Source organism: Chanodichthys erythropterus, chromosome 22 (genome assembly GCF_024489055.1).
Source record: "Chanodichthys erythropterus isolate Z2021 chromosome 22, ASM2448905v1, whole genome shotgun sequence".
NCBI lineage: Eukaryota > Metazoa > Chordata > Actinopteri > Cypriniformes > Xenocyprididae > Chanodichthys > Chanodichthys erythropterus.
In genome coordinates this window covers 30,618,992-30,642,957 of record NC_090242.1, presented here as the reverse complement: position 1 = coordinate 30,642,957, position 23,966 = coordinate 30,618,992, and the positions used below count along the sequence as shown (strand labels likewise).

General features: G+C 36.3%; 2 protein-coding genes across 2 annotated transcripts in view; one reads left to right on the top strand and one right to left on the bottom strand.

The window, feature by feature from the left end:
* unc119a2 (unc-119 lipid binding chaperone a2) overlaps nt 1–11,324 on the top strand; it is a 39,907-nt gene extending 28,583 nt beyond the window's left edge. The window contains exons 2-5 of the mRNA XM_067375989.1: nt 1,136–1,249; nt 2,988–3,087; nt 4,913–5,085; nt 9,969–11,324. Coding sequence (XP_067232090.1) covers nt 1,136–1,249; nt 2,988–3,087; nt 4,913–5,085; nt 9,969–10,081 — 500 coding nt within the window. The 3' untranslated portion in view covers nt 10,082–11,324. The remainder of the gene's footprint in view (nt 1–1,135; nt 1,250–2,987; nt 3,088–4,912; nt 5,086–9,968) is intronic.
* Nucleotides 11,325–11,878: 554 nt separating this feature from the next.
* On the bottom strand, nt 11,879–21,492 carry slc13a2 (solute carrier family 13 member 2). The gene is made up of 12 exons (XM_067375743.1): nt 21,294–21,492; nt 19,824–19,952; nt 17,861–17,997; nt 17,551–17,783; nt 16,854–17,037; nt 16,452–16,574; nt 15,901–16,110; nt 15,652–15,785; nt 15,416–15,552; nt 13,120–13,281; nt 12,833–12,970; nt 11,879–12,701 (listed from the first exon to the last, which is right to left on the bottom strand). The coding sequence occupies exons 1-12, from the start codon at nt 21,420–21,422 to the stop codon at nt 12,564–12,566; spliced, it is 1,854 nt and encodes a 617-aa protein (XP_067231844.1). The 5' UTR covers nt 21,423–21,492; the 3' UTR covers nt 11,879–12,563.
* Nucleotides 21,493–23,966: the final 2,474 nt, after the last annotated feature.

Here is a 23,966-nt window from a genome sequence, read left to right as displayed (position 1 = left end):
ATTTTCACCATACCCTAAAACAGTCCATAAGAAACCTAGTGTGTTGCCAGTCCCAATGTGTAAGTGTCCACCGGTGTGTATATATAAAGTTCAACAGTAGAGATAATCCAATGAAAAAATGATGTGGTTTGTTGGAAAGGGAAGTCCATAAAAGTAACTCCACATTCCAGCTTGTTGATCACACTTTGGTCATTTTGGCAGAGATTGTTTGCCATGCTGCCTCCTTTATGCTGCTTTACTTCCTGTTTCCTGTCATGTGATCAGTCACATGACAGGCAGACCCAGACTCATTTAAATGCATACACACATTAAAATGGTTAAAAGGAATAAAATGGCTAAGACAACATGTAATCCAATTAAAACTCAAATATATATAAAATCACAATAATATATTGAGCAGGTAAAACATGTGACCTTTGTGACAATGTCACACCCTGATATATTGAAAACATTTGAATATATTAATTATAATAATGCCCCTGATGAGTTTGGTAAATGCTTATCAAAACCCTTAAAATCACAGCCGTACAGGCGACCATGTTGTCAAAACGATCCCAGTTCACATGGATCTGCAAATAAAAATCCTGCTGTATTATGCATGCCAGGCCAGTAGTTGGCGATGTCACATGGTAAAAAAACACTGCGTGCCTGTAGACTGAACACGTAATACGCATGCGCATGACGTCACCATTTTCACATTGTCTTGTTTGTAGCATAGATGGACAAAAACTTGCACTTTGAAAGTTTGCGTTTTAAGGCCCCCGAAGCGCCCTTGTCATGTAAACAAACAGCCAAAACCCATAAACAATTTTCTGTTTTTAGCTGAAAACTGTGTTATGTAAATAGTTTTTGTTTGGGGTTAATTTTGGCGTTTTTGCTTTTTATTTTATAGGATAATTAAAGGTTTTCAGACAAATCTTGTTTTTATTTTAAGATATATTTTTGCCATTTATTGGCTTTGCTTCCAGTAAAGTCTCTGCTGTCCCTATATAATACTAAATTATTGAGGTTCCAATCTGAACTGCTGACATTATCATTACATTTGTGCCGGTTCACAAAGTGTATATAATGATTGTAGGGAGCAGGAACATTAATTTGTAAATGTAGTTAAATTTGTTTCTTTTTCCCTCCACAGATTATCTGTGTAGTCCAGAAGATAATTTGTACAATATTGACTTCACACGGTTCAAGATCAGGGATATGGAGACAGGAACCGTACTGTTTGAGATCACCAAACCACCAGCCACAGGTGAGTGTGAGCAGCCACTTCCAGCCAGTTACTGATTCCAGTCATGTGATCTGCAGTATGGAGAGTGTACTGGATCTTATGGGTCTTACATCAATATATTTGATCTACTCTATATACCTGGCATCCTCAAATAGAGGATTGTGGTTTGGTTCCCGACCCTGCCTTGGTTCCAACTGGACTGCGAAACATAATGACAACGGTAGCACCATTTTACCATTTCTACAGTTTAAAGTGAGCAGTGCGTCAAAATAATTGAGCATTACACACCACAAGCGCTCAGGGTTGTTTATTATAATCTTTCAGCACTATATCCTCTAATATTTTTATCTAGAGCCAAGCACGCTTCATTCAAGCCTTTTCCGTTCAGTTCATGTCACTTCTCTCCCCCAATAAAGACGTAAAGCGCCACTTTAAGAGCTGCAGATGGCGTGGTTGTTTTAACAACAGTAGCAGAAACACAGTGAGCTGCAAAATAGATTGGTACTTTTGCTAAGACACTGCAGAAAACGAGAATGCAGCAAATATATAATTTTTTTTCTGTCATACATATATGACTGTGACTGTTTAAACCAGGATTCTGACAAGACATCTACATTTAGCATTATTAATCAGCATGTTAAGAGCATTTCATAATAAACAATGGGGAAATTATTTGTAGATGGCAAGGAAAGAGAACTTAAACTTTTTAGAAAAAATCCTAAACTTTTATTACCAGAGCACACAGGCTGGCTTGCTTTTGACAATCAGGTCCATGTTTTGAGCCTCTTATGAGCCATCTTGAGTAACAGTCCTTTTAGAAAAACTAACTTGTGGGTTTCACATTTGACATTACAAAGAAAAGTTTGCATGTGTGGTTACAGATAAAATAAATTAATCAGCTGCAGCAGTGTGATGTTATATGCTAACACATCAGATCAATTTTGTCCCTAAAAAGGTGTTTGTTAGCGCGAGTTAGTATGCAGTTATTTAGCAAAGTCATTTGGCTTTGACATTTGTATATTACAAATATTATTCCTGGGCTTTATAGACACCATTTTGAGTTTCACTATTCACTTTTTGAGAAGTCATGGGTCCTTTTTATTATTAATTTTATGATTATTGTTTTCCAGTTTATGAACACCTAAATAATATAGCTGCAAGCTGCAATTATGGGGGCAAGCAAATCATCTACATTCTGAACAGACGAATGAGTAAAAGTGTATGAAGAATCTAATGATTTCACAAGCATATTAGGCAGAGCAGTTCAAAGGTTCTGTTTTTTTGTTTGTTTGTTTTTTTTTTGTTTTTACCCAAGGTCACATACCAAGTTTTATTTCACTAGATAAAACCATTGCAAAACGAGTACAAGGTTTTTTGTTTGTTTTTTACTGGGGGAAAAAAAATGGATTGGCTAAGGATTTCCAGAGTTATGAAGGTGTATTAATAATTTTCTGACCACTAGGTGGTACTGTCATGGCTGGTGAACTTCGGTAAGTTCACCAAAATAGAACAGAAGACTGACTTAGGATGCGATTCATGAAGTAACTGTACAGTGAATGTGAATGATGTGCATTTGCTGTAGAAAAAACACCCATTCACAGCTTCAATGAAAAAAAAAAAAAGAAAAACTCTGCTTGTCTCTGCTATCTTGACACTTGGTTACACAATCATCATATGCAATTATGAACAGATATACCTGTTCATCAATTTTGTAATAACTTTCTCATTGTGATGTTTGTTATATTTATTTATTTTCCAGATAAAGGAGGGGATAAAAGAGATGTTGATCCAAATGCTGGACGGTTTGTACGTTATCAGTTTACGCCGGCTTTCTTGCGGCTACGTCAAGTAGGAGCCACGTAAGTACAGTTTTAAAATTAGTCAGTGTATACACTACCATTTAAAAGTATGGGGTTAGTAAGATGAACATTCCTCAGATTTTGATACAAGGCAGGATGGATCCATGCTTTCATGTTGTTTATGCCATATGACCCTACCATCTAAATGTCAGAGCAGCAATCAAGACTCATCAGACAATGTCTTCTTTTGTCTCATTTTGGTGAGCCTGTGTGAATTGTAGCCTCGGTTTCCTGTTCTTGGTTGACAAAAGTGGCACCTAGTGAGGTCTTCTGCCGCTGTAGTCCATCTGCTTCAATGTTCGACATGATGTGCGTTCAGAGATACTCTTCTGCAGACCTTGGTTGTAACGAGTGGTTATTTGAGTTATTGTTGCCTTTCTATCAGCTCGAACCAGTCTGGCCATTCTCCTCTGACCACTTGCATCAACAAGGCTTTTTTGCCCACAGAACTGCTGCTCACTGGAAATGTTTTTTTTTTTTTTTTTTTTTTTGACCATTCTCTGTAAACCCTAGAGATAATTGTGTGTGAAAATCCTAGTAGATCAGCAGTTTCTGAAATACTCAGACCAGCCCATCTGGCACCAACAATCATGCCACATTCAAAGTCACTTAAATCACCTTTCTTCCCCATTCTGATGCTCTGAACTTCAACTTGTCTTGACCATGCCTACATGCCTAAATGCATTGAGTTGCTGCCGTGTGATTGGCTGATTAGATATTGGTGTTAACAAGCAGTTGAACGGGTGTACCTAATAAAGTGGCATTTATAGGAAAGAAATTAATAATTTTATTCATCAAGGACAGTAAGCACATTTTATAATGTTACAAAAGATTTCTATTTTATAAAATTCCTGTTCTTTTGAACTGTCTATTCATCAAAGAATGCTGAAAAACATCAGTTTTCACACAAATATTAAGCAACACAACTGTAAAATATTAAGCAACACAACACAAACATTGATAATTATAAGAAATGATATTATAATGATTTCTGAAGCAATCACAGAATGATATATGTTAATATATATTGAAATGTAAAATTTTATTTTTTATAATAATAATAATAATAAAAAAAAAAATAATAATAATAATATTTAAAAATATTACTGTTTTACTGTGTTTTTGTTCAAATAAACTGGTGAGCCTTGGTAAGGAGAAGAAACTTTTCAAAAACTTGTAACAAATTTTTTTTTTACCAACCACAAACTTTGAATGGTAATATATATTGCCCTTTATTGCACAATTTACCTAGACACCATAAGGTCACGTTCAACCAATCGAAACTGTATTAGTTCAAATTCAAATGTGTGTTAAAATAAACAGTAGAGTGAAGTTACTTAATGAACCCATGCAGAATATCATTAAATATTTGCATAACTAGATCGTCACTGTAGTCCTGTCCTTTCATATTGTCCTCTCTTCTAAAGAGATTACAGATTTAGAAAATAAACAGAGTAGCACATGAAATGACAGACAGTTGATATTTATTAGTGGAGCTGTCTCATATTCCTCTACAACAGGCGCATGCTTATTGAGGTCAGAAATAATAATCAAAACAAAGCAAGCATAAATAATTTAAATTAAACCTGTCGAATAAATCTCATAATCATACTAAAGGGTAGAATGTAGAGGTAGATGCCATGAAAGTTTCTCATTATAAATGATGAATCCAGTTCAAATAATACATTGAGGAAAGGAATGCTGAACAGTCATTGGAAATTTAACAAGTAAACAGCTATCTAAAATTCCCCAAGTGAAGATCTATATAAATGAACACTAAAGTACCAAAACTCTGACCTTGTCTACCTTGTTTTTGTGTTTTTAGTGTTGAATTCACAGTAGGAGACATCCCCATCAATAACTTCCGGATGATCGAGAGGCATTATTTCCGTGAACAGCTGCTGAAGAGCTTCGACTTTGAGTTTGGCTTCTGCATCCCCAGCAGCAAGAACACCTGTGAACACATCTATGAGTTCCCGCCGCTCTCAGAGGATCTCAGTAAGTGCCATGAAAATTGTAAATGGAGGTTGGGAGTTCTGCCTTAAAAAAAAAAAAAATATATATATATATATATATATATATATATAATACACTATATTGCCAAAAGTTTTGGGACGCCTGCCTTTACGTACACATGAACTTTAATAAAAAAACAATTCTTAATTTGTAGGGTTTAATATGGAGTTGGCCCACCCTTTGCAGCTATAAAAGCCTTAACTTTTCTGGGAAGGCTTTCCACAAGGTTTAGCAGTGGGTTTATGGGATTTTTTGACCATTCTTCTAGAAGCGCATTTGTGAGGTCAGGCAGTGATGTTGCCGAGAAGGCCTGGCTTGCAGTCTCCGCTCTAATTCATCCTAAAGGTGTTCTATCGGGTTGAGGTCAGGACAGTCAAGTTCCTCCACACCAAACTCACTCATCCATGTCTTTATGGACCTTGCTTTGTGCACTGGTGCACAGTCATGTTGGAACAGGAAGGGGCCATCCCCGAACTGTTCCCACAAAGTTGGGAGCATGAAATTGTCCAAAATGTCTTGGTATGAGACTTTTCCATTAAGAGTTCCTTTCACTGGAACTAAGGGGCCAAGCTCAATCCCTAAAAAAAACAACCCCACACCATAATCTCCCCTCCACCAAACTTTACACTTGGCACAATGCAGTCAGGCAGTTACCATTCTCCTGGCAACTGCCAAACCCAGACTCCTCCATCGGATTGCCAGACAGAGAAGCATGATTCGTCACTCCAGAGAACACGTCTCTATTGCTCTAGAGTCCAGTGGCGGCGTGCTTTACACCACTGCATCCGACGCTTTGCATTGCACTTGGTGATGTAAGGCTTGGATACTGTTGCTTGGTCATGGAAACCCATCCCATGAAGCTCTCTACGCACTGTTCTTGAGCTAATATGAAGGCCACACGAAGTCTGGAGGTCTGTAGCTATTGACTCTGCAGAAAGTTGGCGACTTCTGCGCACTGTGCGCCTCAGCATGCGTTGACCCCACTCTGTGATTTTTACGTGGCCTACCACTTCTTGGCTGAGTTGCTGTTGTTCCCAATTGCTTCCACTTTATGATACCACAAACAGTTGATTGTGGAATATTTATTAGTGAGGAAATTTCACAAATGGACTTACGCACAGGTGTCAACCTATCACAGTACCACGCTTGAATTCACTGAGCTCCTGAGAGCGACCCATTATTTCACAAATGTTTGTAGAAGCAGTCTGCTTGCCTGGGTGCTTGATTTTATACACCTATGGCCATGGAAGTGATTGGAACACCTGAATTCAATTATTTGGAGGGGTGTCCCAATACTTTTGGCAATATATAGTGTGTGTGTGTGTGTCATGGTCAGAATTATTGCCACCCTTGGTAAATATGATCAAAGACGGCTGTGAAAATGGGGTCAGAAAGCCTAAAAAAAAAAAATCAAACATAACCTACATCAGCAGTTGTTTGGGAGGGTTTCAAGAAAAAACTGTCTTCTGCGCTCATGCAAAAACAAGCTCCAGCACATTCAGTTGTCAGACAATACTGGAACTTCAAACTGGACTGGGTTCTATGGTCAGATGAAACGACAACAACAAAAAGAGCTTTTTGGCAGCAAACCCACCAGATGCTTTTGTGGCAAACGGGGATGAAAAGTACCCCATGCCCACAGTTAAACATACTGAAATTGTGGGCCTATTTTTCCGCTGGAGGTCCTGAACATCTTGTTCAGATGCATGGCCTCATGGATTCATTCAAATACCAAAAGATAAATCAAAGCCTGACCTCCTCTGTAGAAATCGTATAATGGGTCGTGGTTGGATCTTCCAACAGGACAATGATCCAAAAACAAATCCCAGTCTCCTGACCTGAACCATATAGAAAATGAAGGGGGGTGAACTGAAGATGAGAAGCACCAGCATGGATGGTGAATTTGAAGAATCTGGAGAGATTCTGTATGGGGGACGGTATCTGATGTCTTGTCAGTTGTTCTCCAAACTCATCAGGCATTATAGAAGAAGACTCAAAGCTGCTATCTTGGTAAAAGGAGGCAAATAGTATTGAATAAAAGGGTTCCATTAATTGTGGCCGACGTGTACATGAGAAACATTTATTTCATAAAGAGATTTCCTCCACATTTTCAATATGTTTACTTAAATGAAAGATTAGATTTGAGATTTAAAAAAAAAAAAAAAAAAAAAAAATTTAATAAAAGATCAAAAGGATAAACAATGACTATTTTTACAGGCTTCTTTTTTCATTTTGACACACTATTGTCTGTTTTTGCTGAATTTTGCCAAGGAAATATTAGCCTCAGCAGGTGTGCATCTCCGAGCAACACAGTAGGTGTTTTCCTCAATATGATATGGCTCTGCGGCTGCGCAGACTGATGGTAAATGACATACGGTAAATGACAGACTGGTAAATGACATACCGCAAGATATGAGAGCATACATCTCTGTATCCTTTTGAATCTCTCCCGCGGTCACCGATCAGTCGACACAGCTCCGCTTCAAGATATCGGCCCCTATACACTCATTCACTATTCCCTATTATTCCACTAATATCGTTTACTTGAGGGAGAAAATGAAAACGAGTGAGTGAATTCGGATGATGGAGAAAAAAAAAATTCTCCTTAGATAAACAAACGGCCCTGCGCCTGAGTGGCTTGGGCCCTAAAAAACAGGTAAAATAAATAAAGCACATAAAAGTAATTGACCAATTAAAAGCTAAACCACCTGAAAAAATTGCATTGCTATTTCACAGGAGTCATATCAACTTTGCAGAAATGTAATACTTTATTTTAAACTACAGTTTTAGTAGATTTAGAAGCCGTTTAATAGGCTAAAGAGTGAAGAATAATTTGCTGGATAATGTTAAATAACTGGATAATATTCTCTGGAATATTGGAATATAACAAACAAAACATTGTATTTTATTGCATTTCTCAACTGGTATGTTATATCAGAATTATTAATGTTTTTGTCATTCTAGATTACGAAATATCCGCTGACAAAGTGCCGTTTATGCATTTACACAGAACTATACTCAAACTACGATCGCTCGCAGAGATAATTAATTTCCATAAGGTGTTTACTTGGATGTTTATTAGCGAATTAATGGTTATATAGAAAATGTTTATATAATTACGTGTTTTAAACAAGTTAATCTTGCAGTGGCCGTGCTGGAGCATTTCCTGAGCATCAAGCCACTGAGTGAACAGCAAAATGCAGACCACTTCACAAGACTAATGATGAGCATAGACAACAGAGAGAATTGGATTCAGTGCTTTTATTTCAAACATGTGCTCATCCATGGCTGTATTATTTAATTCATGCAAATTATGCAAATCTTTATTGGGACAGGACTTCACCGATTATCTTACGTGACTCTGTGAACTTGTCTCTATTTCTTAGAGACAAGCTGCATAAACTAGCTACATTTCAGGCATTTATGTAACGCATCTAATTTGTGCATTAATGGCTGTTATGTTATATAAAGTAAAGTTACTAATTACAGCAAAGCAGGTAAGTATAATTTACCTGTGCACGCTGTTTTTATCTCGTCTCCCCTCAGAAGCGCTGTAATGGCGATCCTGCGCGCAATTCTCAAAAAGCACCCACAAGATGGCTACGTTTATCGGTAAATCCAATATTACAAAACCGATATCCGATTATGGTAAAATGCTTAAATATGGGGGAAAATATCAGTGAATTGATTTATCAGTCGATCTCTAAATAATATCCAAAGCTTAAAGCCTAAAGAATTACCTACGTGCACATGTCTGAATGTTTAACATAGTGCTGCAAATTGACCTGCTGCAACAGATGATGTTGCTAATATGGCGTTAATCTGTCGTTATCACATCGAGGGGAAGGAAAATCAAAATGTTGATGGCTTTATTTGCATTTTTGTTTTTAATTTAACTACTATTTTTAGTATTTTGTATTCATTCACACCAGTGGCCTGTTGGAGGCCATTTTGTAGGGCTCTGGCAGTGCTCATCCTGTTCCTCCTTGCACAAAGGAGCAGATACCGGTCTTGCTGATGGGTAAAGGACCTTCTATGGCCCTTTCCAGCTCTCCTAGAGTAACTGCCTGTGTCCTGGAATCTCCTCCATGCTCTTGAGACTGTGCTGGGAGATACAGCAAACCTTCTGGCAATGACACACATTGATGTGACATCCTGGAGGAGTTAGACTGGTTGTGCAACCTCTGTAGAGTCCAGGTATCGCCTCATGCTACCAGTAGTGAGACTGACCCCAGCCAAATGTAAAACTAGTGAAAAACTGTGAGTAGGGATAAAAATGTCAGTGGCCTCCACCTGTAAAACCATTCCTGTTTTGGAGGTTGTCTCATTGTTGTCCAAGCAGCTGAAACTGATTAACAACCCCCTCTGCTACTTAAACTCCTGGGATATTGATCTGGTCAGTTAACTCTCGCGACTCTCCAAGGGCATTATGGGTGTTCTCTAGCCATAGTGCATACATCGGTTGTACACTCATTATTGTGGTGCATTGTGGGATTGAATGAGTTCACTCGATAATGTCCACTATGGTTTTGGACACCACTGCAAATGGCTGTCCCCTCAAATACTGCCCTATTGAAGGGTATGGGGGTGATTTCGGACACAGCCATGGCATTTTGTTTCTGAAAAAATTTGCGTATTGAGCGAATCAGTCGAGTGAACCAATGATTCAATGGCCCATTCTTAAAAAGAGCCATTTACTTAATTCCTGAATGAATGAGCCGTTTGAATGAATCGAATGATTTAATGACTTACTCATTTAGACATTAGTTTTAGTTTCTTAGTGTATCACTTCATTAAAAAAATTCACATTATCTTCATATCTTAGTGGTTGTTTGAGCTCTCTGACGTGTTTTCTCTTATTTCAGTACGTGAGATGATCCTCCATCCTTACGAGACACAGTCCGACAGCTTTTACTTTGTGGACAACAAGCTGGTCATGCACAACAAAGCAGATTACTCGTACAGCGGAGGCCCGTAGGACAGCGGTGAGATGGGACTGAGGCAAAGAGTTTGACTGACAGACCTAAGAACCAATCACATGTCTTTGTCCAGCAGTCATGCCCTCCTCGAATCAATGTCATAGACGACCACCTGCAGTGCGCCATGCCTGTTTTTGAAATCTAGTCGTCTCATAAGGTCTTGTCTGATGCATACATATCCTACTCTGATTTCACACTGCCATTGTTCACATCAGCAGATATTATATTATATTATATTTTGTAACTTACCCCAAACATGAGCAAATTCACTCCAGTCCCATGTTTTTTATGGGCAAGGCGCTGTAATGTGAATGGTACTTAGGTGTTGCTATTCATCTTGTACATGTGTGTGCGTGTGTGTGTGTGTGTGTGTGTGTGTGAGAGGGGGGCGTCTAAGTGGGCCATCCACAGTTTAACACAGATACGACCATTATATATTGTTGATGTTGATTATTACTTTCCCTGTCAGAATAAGCTACATCAGAATTTCATACTTGTGGACTTTTCATCCTAAATAGAATATAATATGATTTTATGGTGAGACCTTGACATAATTGATAGATTTGTGTTGCATTAGATATATTTTGATACATGAAAAAAACTTGCTTAATTTTGAGATGTTGATTGTGTGGAAAAAAACAAAAATCAAGCAAAAAATGAAGTCAAATCAATTTAAAAGGAGTTCCTGGTGCACACCAGTCATGGATCTGCAGATACTAGGAACGTTTGCGTTCATAGGTCCTGATTATACATAAATCATGCTGCGAACCTCATGTTTGTATAGATAAAAACGTATGCCGAAAAGGGAACATGGCACACGTTACAAGCCTTGACATTTCAAATGTTCTGGTTCATGTGGTTTCTTTTTGTCTTTGTAAAAAACAAAAGGAAAGAAATATCTGTTTTCAACTGTCTAAAGAAAAGTAGTTCAAAGAGATCAAGAGACGGCGCCTCTTTTCATCTCTCCATCACACATTCCAGTGAGCCAGCGCCCTCACGGCTGTTTAGTGCACATAGCAGAGGTTAGATTTAATGTCTTATCCAAGGATCCTTGTGTTTATAGTGCAAAAAGTGCATTTAGGAGAATGATTTAAAGAGAACCTATTTTTGGTTTATGAATAATGGAGGCTTTCAGGACTTGTGTAAGTGTGTAAAATGGAGGAATAACTTGAAAAAATGTTTCTAGTCATACATGTAACAGCTTTATTTATAATTGTGATTTATTGTAAATGATTTTGAGAGGGGAGAAAATGAAACGTATGTTTTGGACAGTTCAAACGCCTGTCTGGAATAAAATAAATAAATGTTGATTTTCTTTTGGAAACTACTGAAGTTGTCTTTTTTTCTTATAGCCATTCATTTTCTTAAAGTAAAAAAAAAAAAATTTATTGTTTAGCACTAGCAAATTTAGTTTTTTTTTTTCTTATAATTGAATTTTAACATTACAGTTTTTAAATTTTTTTTTTTTTTTTTTTTTTTTTTTTTTTTTAAAGAAGTTAGTGCTTTTATTGAACAAGGAAAATAATTTTTGAATTTTCTATTCATCCATGCATGTTAATAAAAGTATCATGGTTTCAGCAAAAATGTTAAGCCAAACGGCTGTTTTCAGTATTATTAATAATAATAAATAAAGACTGGATTAGTGGCTGCAGAAAATTTAGCTTTGCCATCACAGAAATATTGGGGGGGGGTGAGTAAATTATCAGGAAATTTTCATTCAGAAGTGAACTAATCCTTTAAATATCCTCCCATTTAGCATTGTTACTGTTGGTGCTGTAAAGAAAAGTTCTCACAAGTTTGCACAAAATTAGTTTTATTTGACAAAAAAAACATACATTCTAAAAAATGCTGAGAAGTTTACATTTAAGTATTTATATTACTTCTAATTAAGGGCATTTCTTTAACTGTAGTACTTAACAAATTAAGATTTATGATTCAACTGTGTATTAAAATATATTAAATAGACAGTGATCCAAAAAGGGATCTAAAATATAAAAGGTCTTATCCAGACCCTATAAATTAAATAAAATTTCGTGAACCAGCACAAATGGAGGACCAGAAAACCTACTTGTGAAAACCAAAGCCACAAAGTATGTAGAAAAAAGGTTCTGTATAAACCTGAACTTAGGGCAGCAAAAACACTACATGGAGCCAAGTCACATTTAAGAAGTCCTCGTACTTGAGTGACTTTAAAGATGTAAATAAGTGATACATAATTCCTTACACTAAATGGAGGCTCTAAACCTTACCAACCACTTCAAATAGTGCTTGAAAAGGTACTGTCAAGAGGTTTTGAGAAAAACTAAGCTTTTGCTCCATAGGGCACTGATGAGGGGATGGACTCTATACGCACTCTAACACTGCATACTGACACTTTTGTGTATATGATGATGGTACTTTTGTTGTTGGATTAGCTTCCTTTCCCCCCTTTATTTCCCTTCAGTATTCTCACTAAACCAAAGGAATTAGTTGTAAAGATGTTCATGGTGTACTTGTGCTATTTGTGGCATTGGCCCATGCGGGAAAGGTTCCTAGATTAAACATGGCTGCTCCCCATGTGTTGATGCCGAGGTTGATGCACAGAATGCCAATGATGTTGAGAATGAAGCCCGCCTTTGCCTTCAGACAGAAGGAAAATACAATTATCCACTCATTTTTCCATATACAATGTCCCCAAAATGTATTTTCACATACATTTCCCAATTTTGCAATGGAAATCAAAACTAATGTAAAAATGTAGTCAACCATACCATGTCCAAGACTTTGAGGTTGCCATAAGAGAAAGCGATGGCGTTGGGTGGAGTGGCTACGGGAAGCATGAATGCCAGCGAAGCACTTATCGTGCAGGGCAGCATCACATAGAGAGGATGGAGCCCAATGGTTGTGGCCTGAGAACAGAGACCATGCATTATTATCACTTCCTTACTAGTTAGCGAGTTAAAAACATCAGCTTCGAAATTCACTTTTAGGAGGAATGAATGTGTGTAATTTATATTGCAAAATTAGTTTGGTAGGTTTCTGTATACTGTGTACTCACCATAGACGCAAGAATGGGCAAGAATAGCGTGGTGGTGGCTGTGTTGCTGGAACACTCCGTGAACGTTCCCACCAGCAAACACAGAATCAGAGAGATGGCGAAGGGTGGAATGCTCTGCAGAGGGGCCAGGCTTTGACCCAACCACACCGATAGTCCAGACACCTACACAATTATTGAGAAAACATTTATTTTAGAATAAAAAAAAATTACTTTTAACTTATTGACTCCCAGGCCTCTCATTGTTAAAAACAGTAGGTCACCTTTACATATTTTTTAATCATGACAAAGCTGTTTGTTTTTAAACCTTTTTATTAAAGGGATAGTTCACCCAAAAATGAAAATTTGATGTTTATCTGCTTAGCCCCAGTGCATCCAAGATGTAGGTGACTTTTTTTCTTCAGTCGAACGCAAATTATGATTTTTAACTGCAACCGCTGCCGTCTGTCAGTCAAATAATAGCAGTAGATGGGAACTTCAACTATAAGAGTAAATAAAACTTGCTTAGACAAATCAAAATTAAACCCTGCGGCTCGTGACGACACATTAATGTCCTAAGACACGAAACGATCGGTTTGTGCGAGAAACCGAACAGTATTTATATAATTTTTACCTCTAATACACCACTATGTCCAACTTCGTTCAGCTTCCTGTTAGTGAGGTCAAAAAACGTGTTGTGATGACGGAAGTGATGTCTCGCCCATATACCGATCGTTTCGTGTCTTAGGACATCAATGTGCCGTCACGAGCTGCAGGGTTTAATTTGGATTAATTTGGAAGTTTTTTCGACTCTTATTGTTCAAGTTCACTGCTATTATTTGATTGACAGACGGCAGTGGTTGTAGTTAAAAATCATAATTTGCGTTCGACTGAAGAAAAAAAGTCCTCTACATCTTGGATGCACTGGGGGTAAGCAATAGATTAAAGTAATTGTGTATTTTTTTTGTTTGTTTTTTTCATAATTACACAAATTTCAATATTTGTTCTTCAGTAAAAACAACAGTGTCTGATTTGGTCCTTAATTATGATGACAATGATTGTTTTTTGCGCAATTATTAATAATGGTTCATATTATCTTCAGTGTTGAAAACAGCTATTTTTGTGGAAACCAGCATTTTCCAGCATTCTTCGATGAATATGAAATTCAAAAGCATTTATTTGAAATAGAAATCTTTTGTAACATTATAAATTTCTCTACGGTCACTTTTCAATGTAATTTAATGGAATTACATTGTAATAATATTTCACATTATTACAGTTTTTACTGTATTTTTGATCATATAAATGCAGCATATAAATGCATTTTTGCATAAAAAAACTTAATTATTCCAACTTTTGAACTGTAATATGTGTACAGCATTTAAATGAAGTTAAAGGTGCTAAAGAGGATGTTTTGTTTTATACATTTTTGCAATATTACTTGAAACTGTCTTTACTAACTGATAAAAGACTATTTATTAGGTGCACTGAAAGGAATAATATTAATATACATAATCTGTGCACGAGGTAGGACCTTAAAAACATCAGATTAAACGATTGGCCCTCCGGCTTGTCAATCACTGCCGTGACGTTCCTTGTGAGAGACGAGCGCGGCTGCACGCTCCAGTAACTTTCCACACTCCACAGGCGCCGCATGCGATGTTTTTGTCAGGAGACAGGAGTAACAACTGCAGATTATGAGTTACCTGCGGTGAGTCCGACATCATGAATCCACTAACACGACACAGCGAATGCCGGTGATACTTGTGGACGAGTTTTGGGAGACGCTCCCTCGAAAGGAGGGGGGGTTCTTGCGCATGCGCTCATTTCAAAAACTCAGTAACAGTCTTTGGTTTCTCAGTCGACGAAAAGATCCTGTTTAACCCCTTTAATGGATTGATAATCCACTATTGTCGATAGTCCACTATAGACATTCTACTAACTGTAAGTAACTTTGCAACTACATCAACTAACTCTCATAACAGTATTAGTAGACTGTTAGGTTCGGGTTAGTAGAATGAGTTGACATGTAGTTGCAAAGTTAATTACAGTTAGTAGAATTATTCAACATCAGCACACAACTTTTGTAATTTTACACATGATAAAAATCAATAAAAAGACCCTAGCCATCCAAATCTCCCCAGCATTGTGGTGGCATGGGAGAGTAGCACCCCTTCTCCTTTTCTTCAGAGAATATATATAAAAAAATCTACTTTTAACCATAATTCCATAAAAGACTAATGCATGTACAGAATGTTTAATTGAAATTAAAAATGGAAATTTACTGCCACTGTAATGTGTTATTCTGTCGTCCTCTTACCTCACTTCCACTTGCCAAGGCAAATCCTCCCCCAAGGAGCAGGACTATGTTCCAGGGCATGCGATCATGCACCACCTTCCAGTTTAGTAGAGTGGGCGTACCCTTCAGTTTCTTCTTCTTTTCCTGTTTTGCTCCTCCTTTATAAAACAGATGAACCAGTAGTTCAGGTTTAAGACCTGGTTTAAACTGATATCACAGTATTCTGTGCGAATACTCTGAAGGCAGAAGCACCTTACCTTCGTGCTCCGCTCCTTCAGCTTCTTCATCCTGTTCATCATGCGATTTGATTGAATAGAGAAAGTCTATCCGAGATGGAATGACGAAGAATAGGGTTGACATGAAAATGGCCACGGTGCCATCAGTGACATATCTTTACAGAGACAAAGAGAAAAGTGGAAGAAATTCATATGCAATGTCCAGAACTTTTCATTTTATTTATTTAAAAGTAAACTATTCCTCTAAGTTTTGGGGTGAAGTGTACTCACTGTCCGTTTTGGTTGAAGAGCACAGTAGCCCAGCCTGGCATGAAGCCTGGCTCTCGTGTGAACCACAGGATGACCAGGATCACAAAAATGACAAGCACTGCGCCCTCAGCAAAAGACATCGAACCCAACTTCTTATATTCATTCTTCATCACTCTGTAAGCGTCTTTGTCTCCCTCATTCTTCGAACCGCAGCCAAAAGACTTTTTAAAACTGGCGAAAAAAAGTGACCATACATGGAATGAAGAGACTGCTTAAACCAACCTCAGATGTCTACCTTAAAAACTTCAGATTAACATTAACAATCATTAAAAAGATAACATTTCATGACCAGCTTTTTCCATTAGGTACATCTACTCAACTCAAAGGGGGCCACAAGATGACTTAAAATTATTTAACTTGATATTCTATAATTATTTAAATTAAATGATGTGGTTATACACACAATCAACATGAAAACTGTAGATTTAATAAAGTAACCCTTTGAGTGAAAAGGGTTGAGAATCACTGGTCACTCTCTGTATGTCTGTATTTAAAGGATGCAAGTTACTCACTTAAAGCCCAAGTACATGAATTGCAGCCAAAGCCAAGAAAACACAAGCATCAGCACCATGTTAGGAAAGGCAAAACCGAACCAGCTGGCAAAGTTGATAACATCATGGTTTTCTGGAAAAATCCTGTAAAAAAAAGTGCAAATGTGTGTGCATTTTAAAATTTGGCTCCAGTACGGTATGCACATATTTATGTTGTAGGTCTAACAGACTGTGTGCACAACAATGTATAACCAAAAAACAAAAAAATCTAAAAAAAACCCCCAAAGTTTTCAACTTTTTCAAGAGAGAAAAATATTGTAATAATTATAATATTTATAATTATCAAAATTACATTATCATTAAAGAATTGTTTTATATATACAATACAGATCAGAGTCATAAGAGGATACTTGACAAACATACTCATCCATCTGGCCCTTGAGAATTAGATTTGGTGTGGTGCCTGTTAGGGTGGCAGTTCCCCCAATGCTGGCGGAGTAACACACAGATAGGCTCATTCCTTTAAAGAGACTAAGGTACTTCGCTTCACGTTCTTTCCTCCTGAGTTCAGAGAGTGTATTTAATCTTGCCTCCAGATCTGGATTGTCTGTCAAGATTAAGAACAGGTGGGATGTAAGTTTTACGACTGCGCTTTATTTCCACTGATTCTGTTTGGTTCATAGTGGAAATGCTGTATATTGTCCCGCTCGTTCAGGTGACTTAAACCGGTGTTACACCAAATTCTGTGACCGTAGTAGGTGCTATAGTGATGGGGTAGGGTTGGAGTTAGGGTTAGGGTTGCAACAGCATCTTCTACGATCACAGAATTCGTTAGGTCACAGAACTGGTGTCATTTCTCTCGAATCTGAGGAATCGCTTTCTCTTGTCGCCTTCATTATCGACTGTAGCCAAACCGAGCTTTTCGAAACTCCAAATCAATTGAACTAAATGCTTTTTCAAAATGATTCTTGTTTTCGAAGTGTTCAAAGCCCTGTATGCTAGCAACTGCCGGACAAAACGGTATCAAGTATCACATGATACATTTGTAAAGTAAAGTCTTGTGAGATATTTAAGATAATGTACAGGTCAACATTATGAACTAATAAAATAAAAGACATACTGTTGGGTTTGTCTCCAGAGACATTGTCCAAAGGATGCTTGATGTTGACCTCGGTCAACTCAAACGCTTGATTATCTTGGCCTTCCCTCAGCTCTTTCTCATCAGAGTCTGCTTCTGTGGCACTGAGCTGTTCAAGAACAGCTTGAGCAATGGGCAACATCATGGCTGTGGTGGCCGTATTGCTGATCCACATGGAGAGGAAGGCCGTTACGATCATGAACCCCAACATTAGCCTGCAGAAGTGGACAAACAGGTGAGTGTGTGATTGAGGATGAAATAAAGCATAAGATTTCATTGAGTATGATCTTACAAAGCAGGCCGGACTCCAACTATCAGGAGGACGCTCAGAGCGATGCGCTTATGGAGATTCCAATGTTCAACGGCTATAGCCACCAGCAGACCCCCAATAAACAGCATGTTGGTGTCCTTTAGATACTGAACACACACCTGAAAGACAAGTTAACACACTCATATTTGGCTCTGGTTAACGTGGGTTGGCTTTAAAATGCAGTTCTAGCCACTGAAGGGACATGATGATGGGGGGGGGGGCTGAGTTTTTATTTTCTATATCTTTGCAAGAAATTAATTTCATCATTCAGTATTCCAGGTATTCCTCAATTAACTTGTTTTTGATCATCACAAATCCTCATTTTCATTTTTTCTTTCTTACTTTTTGAATAAAAATAATTTTTGTATCACTACCCTTCTAATGCACAACATGGGTCAAAAATGACCCGTATTCATTTCCTATGTAATTTCAACCATGGCTGAGTGTTTCTTTGCTGAATCTTTCAAAGAAATGAATACCTGGAATAAATAAATGACAAAATACATTTCTTTCAAAGATTCAGCAAAGAAACACTCAGTTATGATTGAAATAACATAGGAAATGAATACGGGTCATTTTTGACCCATGTTGTGTAAAACTGATGTAGACATACAAAAACTGTGTTTGTTTATAAAGTAAGAAAGAAAAAATGAACATAATGATTTTTGACAATCAAAAACAAGATATTTAAGGAACACCTGGAATAAATGAATGACAAAATACATTTCTTTTAAAGATTCAGCAAATAAACACTCAACCATGATTGAAATTACATAGGAAATGAATACGGGTCATTTTTGACCCATGTTGTGCATTAGAAGGGGTTTTCATAGCTTGTGCATCAAAGGGTTAAATGCTTGTGTTCTCAAACAAAACTTTTGCATTCACCCTAAAAAACTACATTCCCTCACAAAACTTTTGTGATGGAAATAATATGAGAATTCTAGGTAACACTTTATTTCGATAGTCAATTTAGACATTCTACTAACTTTACTGTAATTATCTTTTAATTACCATTCATTAGAGTATTTATTAGAAGACTTTCTGCTTACTCATCTGTGAGAATGCAAATTTTTCCTTCTATCTCATATTTTTTCCTCTTAGTGGCTCTGATACCGTGTACTGCCTACTAGTTCTTAAAATAGTATGCAAAAATGGTATGCATTAACCAGGGGTAAACATTTCAAAGAATAGTAAAGAGTAAATTTTTAATCCAATTTTGTGTAAAAACGTGTTGGCAATCTGAGAAAGAAAGTCAAGATGTTCAAAACCATTCATTCAGGAGATGGAAAGTCAAGTTCAGAGCATTGCATTGTGGGATACTGTGTTGTAGTGTGCAGTGATTGTAATGAAACGTAAAACTCTTTAGCCTGAGTGTCTAAAGTCAGTCAGTTCTCTTTAAAGAAGGAAAGATAAGGAATCTAAAGATTATTACACTCTGTCTAGTGACATGTTCCAAGGGTGTTCATAAAAACCGCTTTTATGGTCCATAAAGTTCTCAAATCATTAGAGATAATGCTTGTACAAATAGATCTCATGCTGATGTAGGTAAATCTCTCTGGGCTTCTGATCAGTCATTACTTTAGTAGTAGTTTTCCATGTTTTCCATGTCTTTTGTGCTTGTGACCACAATAATAATCGATCATCTCCTATAATAACTCTAATGATAACTATGCATATTTATTTTAAACAATTGTTATGTGAGTACTTTGATTCCCCATTTTGTTGATAGATAGATAGATAGATAGATAGATAGATAGATAGATAGATAGATAGATAGATAGATAGATAGATAGATAGATAGATAGATAGATAGATAGATAGATAGATAGATAGATAGATAGATAGATAGATAGATAGATAGATAGAAAATACTTCTTAAGTATTTTAAGAATTTGTAGGAATACAAAATGCTAATCATGGATTTTTTTTCTTTGAACAATACCTTTGCAGACTCCATGATGCCCATCATGGGGAAGAGGACGACGGGCAGCAGGGCAGTGACGGCCAGCGGCATGCACTCTGTACACCAGTACAGCGCCATCAGGATGATGGCAAAACCACATCTTGCCTCCTGAAGAACAGAATAGTCATACATGTCAAAAGGTAAGGGAATACATCACCTATTCAAATAGCATATATAGGACACATTTCTGTAGAAGAGAATTGTTGGATGTGAAATTAGATGCATTACACATCTAATATGTGATCTCAGGTCTATGGCAATCCTCTCATCCTAGGTTGTCAAAGGGGAGGAAAGGGTGGGATTTGATTATGATCCCTTACATCTAGTAGCAGGGGTCAAAACTGTATCTCTTGAAGACCTGTTTAGACACATCTATCACTCTCAGAATGCTGATAAAAGTTACCCTCGACCATAAACGACTATAAACAAATTTGAATTCATTTACTTTTATGGATGCTTTTATTTTATGGAGGAATTTTATCAGGCAGTATTTTGTGTTTAACCCTGTAAATCCTGTAAAGGCCAATACAATGATTTGCAATGCAATTGCAATACAATGATGATTGAGTATCATATTTGATACTCACATTTTAACATGATTCTTCTGAAAAATGATCAATAATCAAGTTAAGTAAGCTGATTCAGTGCAGTACTTGAAATATAAAAGTTATTCTTGAGTTTACTTTATAAAAATCAGAAAAGATTTCACAGCAAAAAAAGAAGATGGACAGTTTTAAAATGATACTAAAAGGCCTTTTACTTGCTTAATTAAATAATCAATCAGAGGGCAGAAGGCATGTAGTAGAACAGAAAGGTTTTGATCTGATAATTTAGAGGCCTTAAAATGATACAGTAGGCTTTATAAATTATGGGTTTAAATTATTTTAATAAATATAAACATTTTAATAAGAGTATGAAAGTACTGTGGTGCATGATGGATTTGTGTGTGTGTATGTTTTTTTAAAGAAATACAAAAAATAACACTACTATAGTAATAGTTTAGCCACTTTAGGGAGTCTTAAATGTCTGATAATTCTTTTTTATAAACATTACAATTTCAATAAATTATTCAAATAGAGAACAGAGTTTTGTGCATTATTTTTTCAGCTGCAGTTCTCAAGGTCAGAGTAACCTGGTCTCAAGATCTTGTGTAACTGTGGGCTACATTACTTCATTTTCTTTGTTTGTGACTTGTGGATGACCTCCGCAAGCTGTGTAAATATAGTGTCAATCCTAATCTCCACAGATCATAAATAATAGCAGTGTGGTTTTCTGCCATCATTCATCTGCTTTTTAAATGTTCTTCTGTCACATTGTCGTATTTCAGTCATTTGGCTATATAAAATTCACATACACAGACTGTAGATGCATAAAGAAACTATTTTGGTTAACATGTTCAAGAGCTTTGCGGAACATTTCCACAAAATACTCCTGCAGAAAAGCACTTACCGGTGTTGGGAGGACCAGTGGCAGGGGCAATATAAGAAGGGGGGTGATGAAGATGATCAGGTAGTTTCTGTGAAGCCATATCCAGCGTAGAACTAATGCCCCATCTTCTGGAATCCTCGGAAGTCCCATGTCTTCTGGCCCTCAGCTGTAAATGTCAGGAGTGTTGTGGATGGAGTGCTGATGATGTGAGCACAGCAAAGAAGGTTGAGCGTGATCAATGTGTTTATAGTCATCGTCACATAAGAAAAATTAAACATTAACTGTGTGAACAAGGGGAGGGTAAATAGGGGTAAGAAGGAGGGGATGGTAAAAGAGATGGCAAACAAAAAAAGATTAACCCTTTTGTTATCTTTTTCTAAAGCCGCAATTCATTGTATTGTTGAAACACTGACTAATGAATTTATTAAAAGCACATCTGAACTTTTCACATTTTCACATTTTTTCACAATGTCATCATGGAAGAGCAGGTGTCACCCTGACACAGTCTCTTTTACACCAGAGATATGTTTCTCATCGTTCTCTTCTGGGAAAAAGACAGACAAATGTGCGGGAATATAGGAAATTATAATTGTGCCATTGTGTCGGTTTGTAAAGTCACTAGAGCTGATTGGATTGAATAAATGAAAGAATAATTAAATGTAACATCAAGTAACAAAACACTTTACAGTAAGTTTCATTTAATTAGCATTAGTTAGTGCATTAGGTTCATGAAATAACATTAAATAATTTTACAGAATTGATTATGCTGTTATTGTTCATTTATAGATTTATGTTCATTCATAATACATTGATGTCAATTTCTACAAATGTAAATTTAACATTAACCTAGACTAATAAATGCTTTAAAAACATACAAATTGAACCTTATTCTGATGTGTTATGATTCATAGTGTTATTTATTTAATGCCAGACAAAATAAGAGATTGTCCATATCTATGGAATCCAAAGAATTTTCTTTGCAGTTCCTAAGCTGTTTGTTATTTAAAGTTTAAAAGCAGGAAATAGATTGTAAATGGATATGAAAGTAATTCCAGAAAGGACATCTGATTTGAATTGTTACATATATGATCTGTTTTGGTTTTGTTCTAGTTCCTCTACCTGTTGCATTTGTTCCCTATTTTCCTGCTTTTCATTAGTTGTCATAGTAATTCAATAGTTGATTGTTTAGTCACCCCCTTGCCTTATTACCCCTCATTATTTTGTGTATTTAAACCCTCCTCAGTTTGCAGTTCAGTGTCCTGTGTTGTCTTTATGCTATTTAAGATGTTACGTTTTCACCAACTCCTGAGTTTTGAGGTTTTATTTGTATGACCTTCTTTGTGTTTGGTTTGTTAATAAAACAGCTGGAATTGTATCTATCTTCTTCCTTCATCACCATCCTCACAAACTTCAGCAGGTTTTTGAGTTTTCTCAACTTTTTGTTGTATTAACTGAATACAGCAAGTTGAGAAAACTCAAAAATCTGCTGAAGTTTGTTGCCTTAAACTTTTAAGTTTTCTCAACTTTTGATCTTTTTTATGACAATAATAATAATAAATGTTTCTTGAGCATCAAATCAGCATATTAGAATGATTTCTGAAGGATCATGTGACACTGAAGACTGGACTAATGATGTTGAAAACACAGGAATAAATTACACTATAAAAAATATATTCAAATATAAAACAGTTATTTTATATTGTAATAATATTTCACAACATTACTGTTTTATTTTATTTTTGATTAAATTGATGCAGTCTTGGTGAACATAAAAGACTTCTTTTACAAACACTTTATTTTGATGTTCCCCCAACAGACACTCTACTGACTAGAAGTAACTTTGCAAGTACATCAACTTATTCTACTTGCCCTAACTGTAACCCTAAATTAACAGTCTACTAATACTCTATGTAGATTTAGATGATATGTAGTTGCTTATAATTAATAAAATGTCTAAAGTGGACCATCATACTAAAGTGTAGCCAAAAAGTTTACCGACCCTAAATTTTTGAACGCTATAGTGTAAATGGTATGTTAATAAATTACAATAATTTAGTGAAATCTGGTTTGAATAAATCAAGTTGAACAGAAAACTACGTGTTTCTAATGAAAAATAATGTAATTTTAAAAGATGTTTTATTCTATGGTTAACTATTTAATCATATCTGTATAACAAAATAGATTTTTCTTTTCTTTTCTTTTCTTTTCTTTTCTTTTCTTTTCTTTTCTTTTCTTTTCTTTTCTTTTGCATAGAAAATGTTTTGTACCTTTCCAGTTTGACTTTTACAGTTCCATAATTTCACTTTTAAAATGTCATATATAGCCTTGTGCAAGAGCAATTTGACTTTTATTTTACTTTTCACAAAACTAAGATAAGGGTTAATGAATGTTGCATACAAAATTCAGTCTTTTCGTAAAAAAAAAACCCAATTCATGCATAAGAATAATGGGCTAAGATGGATTACTGTAATAAATTTAGATTAGCGATGAACAGATCAGTCAAGCATGTGATACACCTGATAATCTTCAGTTCAGTACAGTCTGAGACCGGTGCCTTTACTTGCACTTTTATCAACATTAATTAGTAATCTTTACAGACTTTGAACTCTCCGTTTGTAATTATTAAGGACTTAATGTGGAAATTCAATCAAGAATGGCCAGTATCATCTTTGCAGCCCGTTGACCAATACAATG

Bases quoted from the DNA above. Each gene is read 5' to 3' on its own strand.
- slc13a2 (XM_067375743.1), bottom strand. From the start codon at position 21,422: ATGGGACTTCCGAGGATTCCAGAAGATGGGGCATTAGTTCTACGCTGG. The intron at 17,998-19,823 runs GTATTGTTCAAA...CTTGTCTTTCAG, and splicing joins GCATCATGGAGTCTGCAAAG to GTGTGTGTTCAGTATCTAAA. The intron at 12,971-13,119 runs GTGAGTACACAG...CTCTGTTCTCAG, and splicing joins TGCCCATTCTTGCGTCTATG to GCCACAACCATTGGGCTCCA.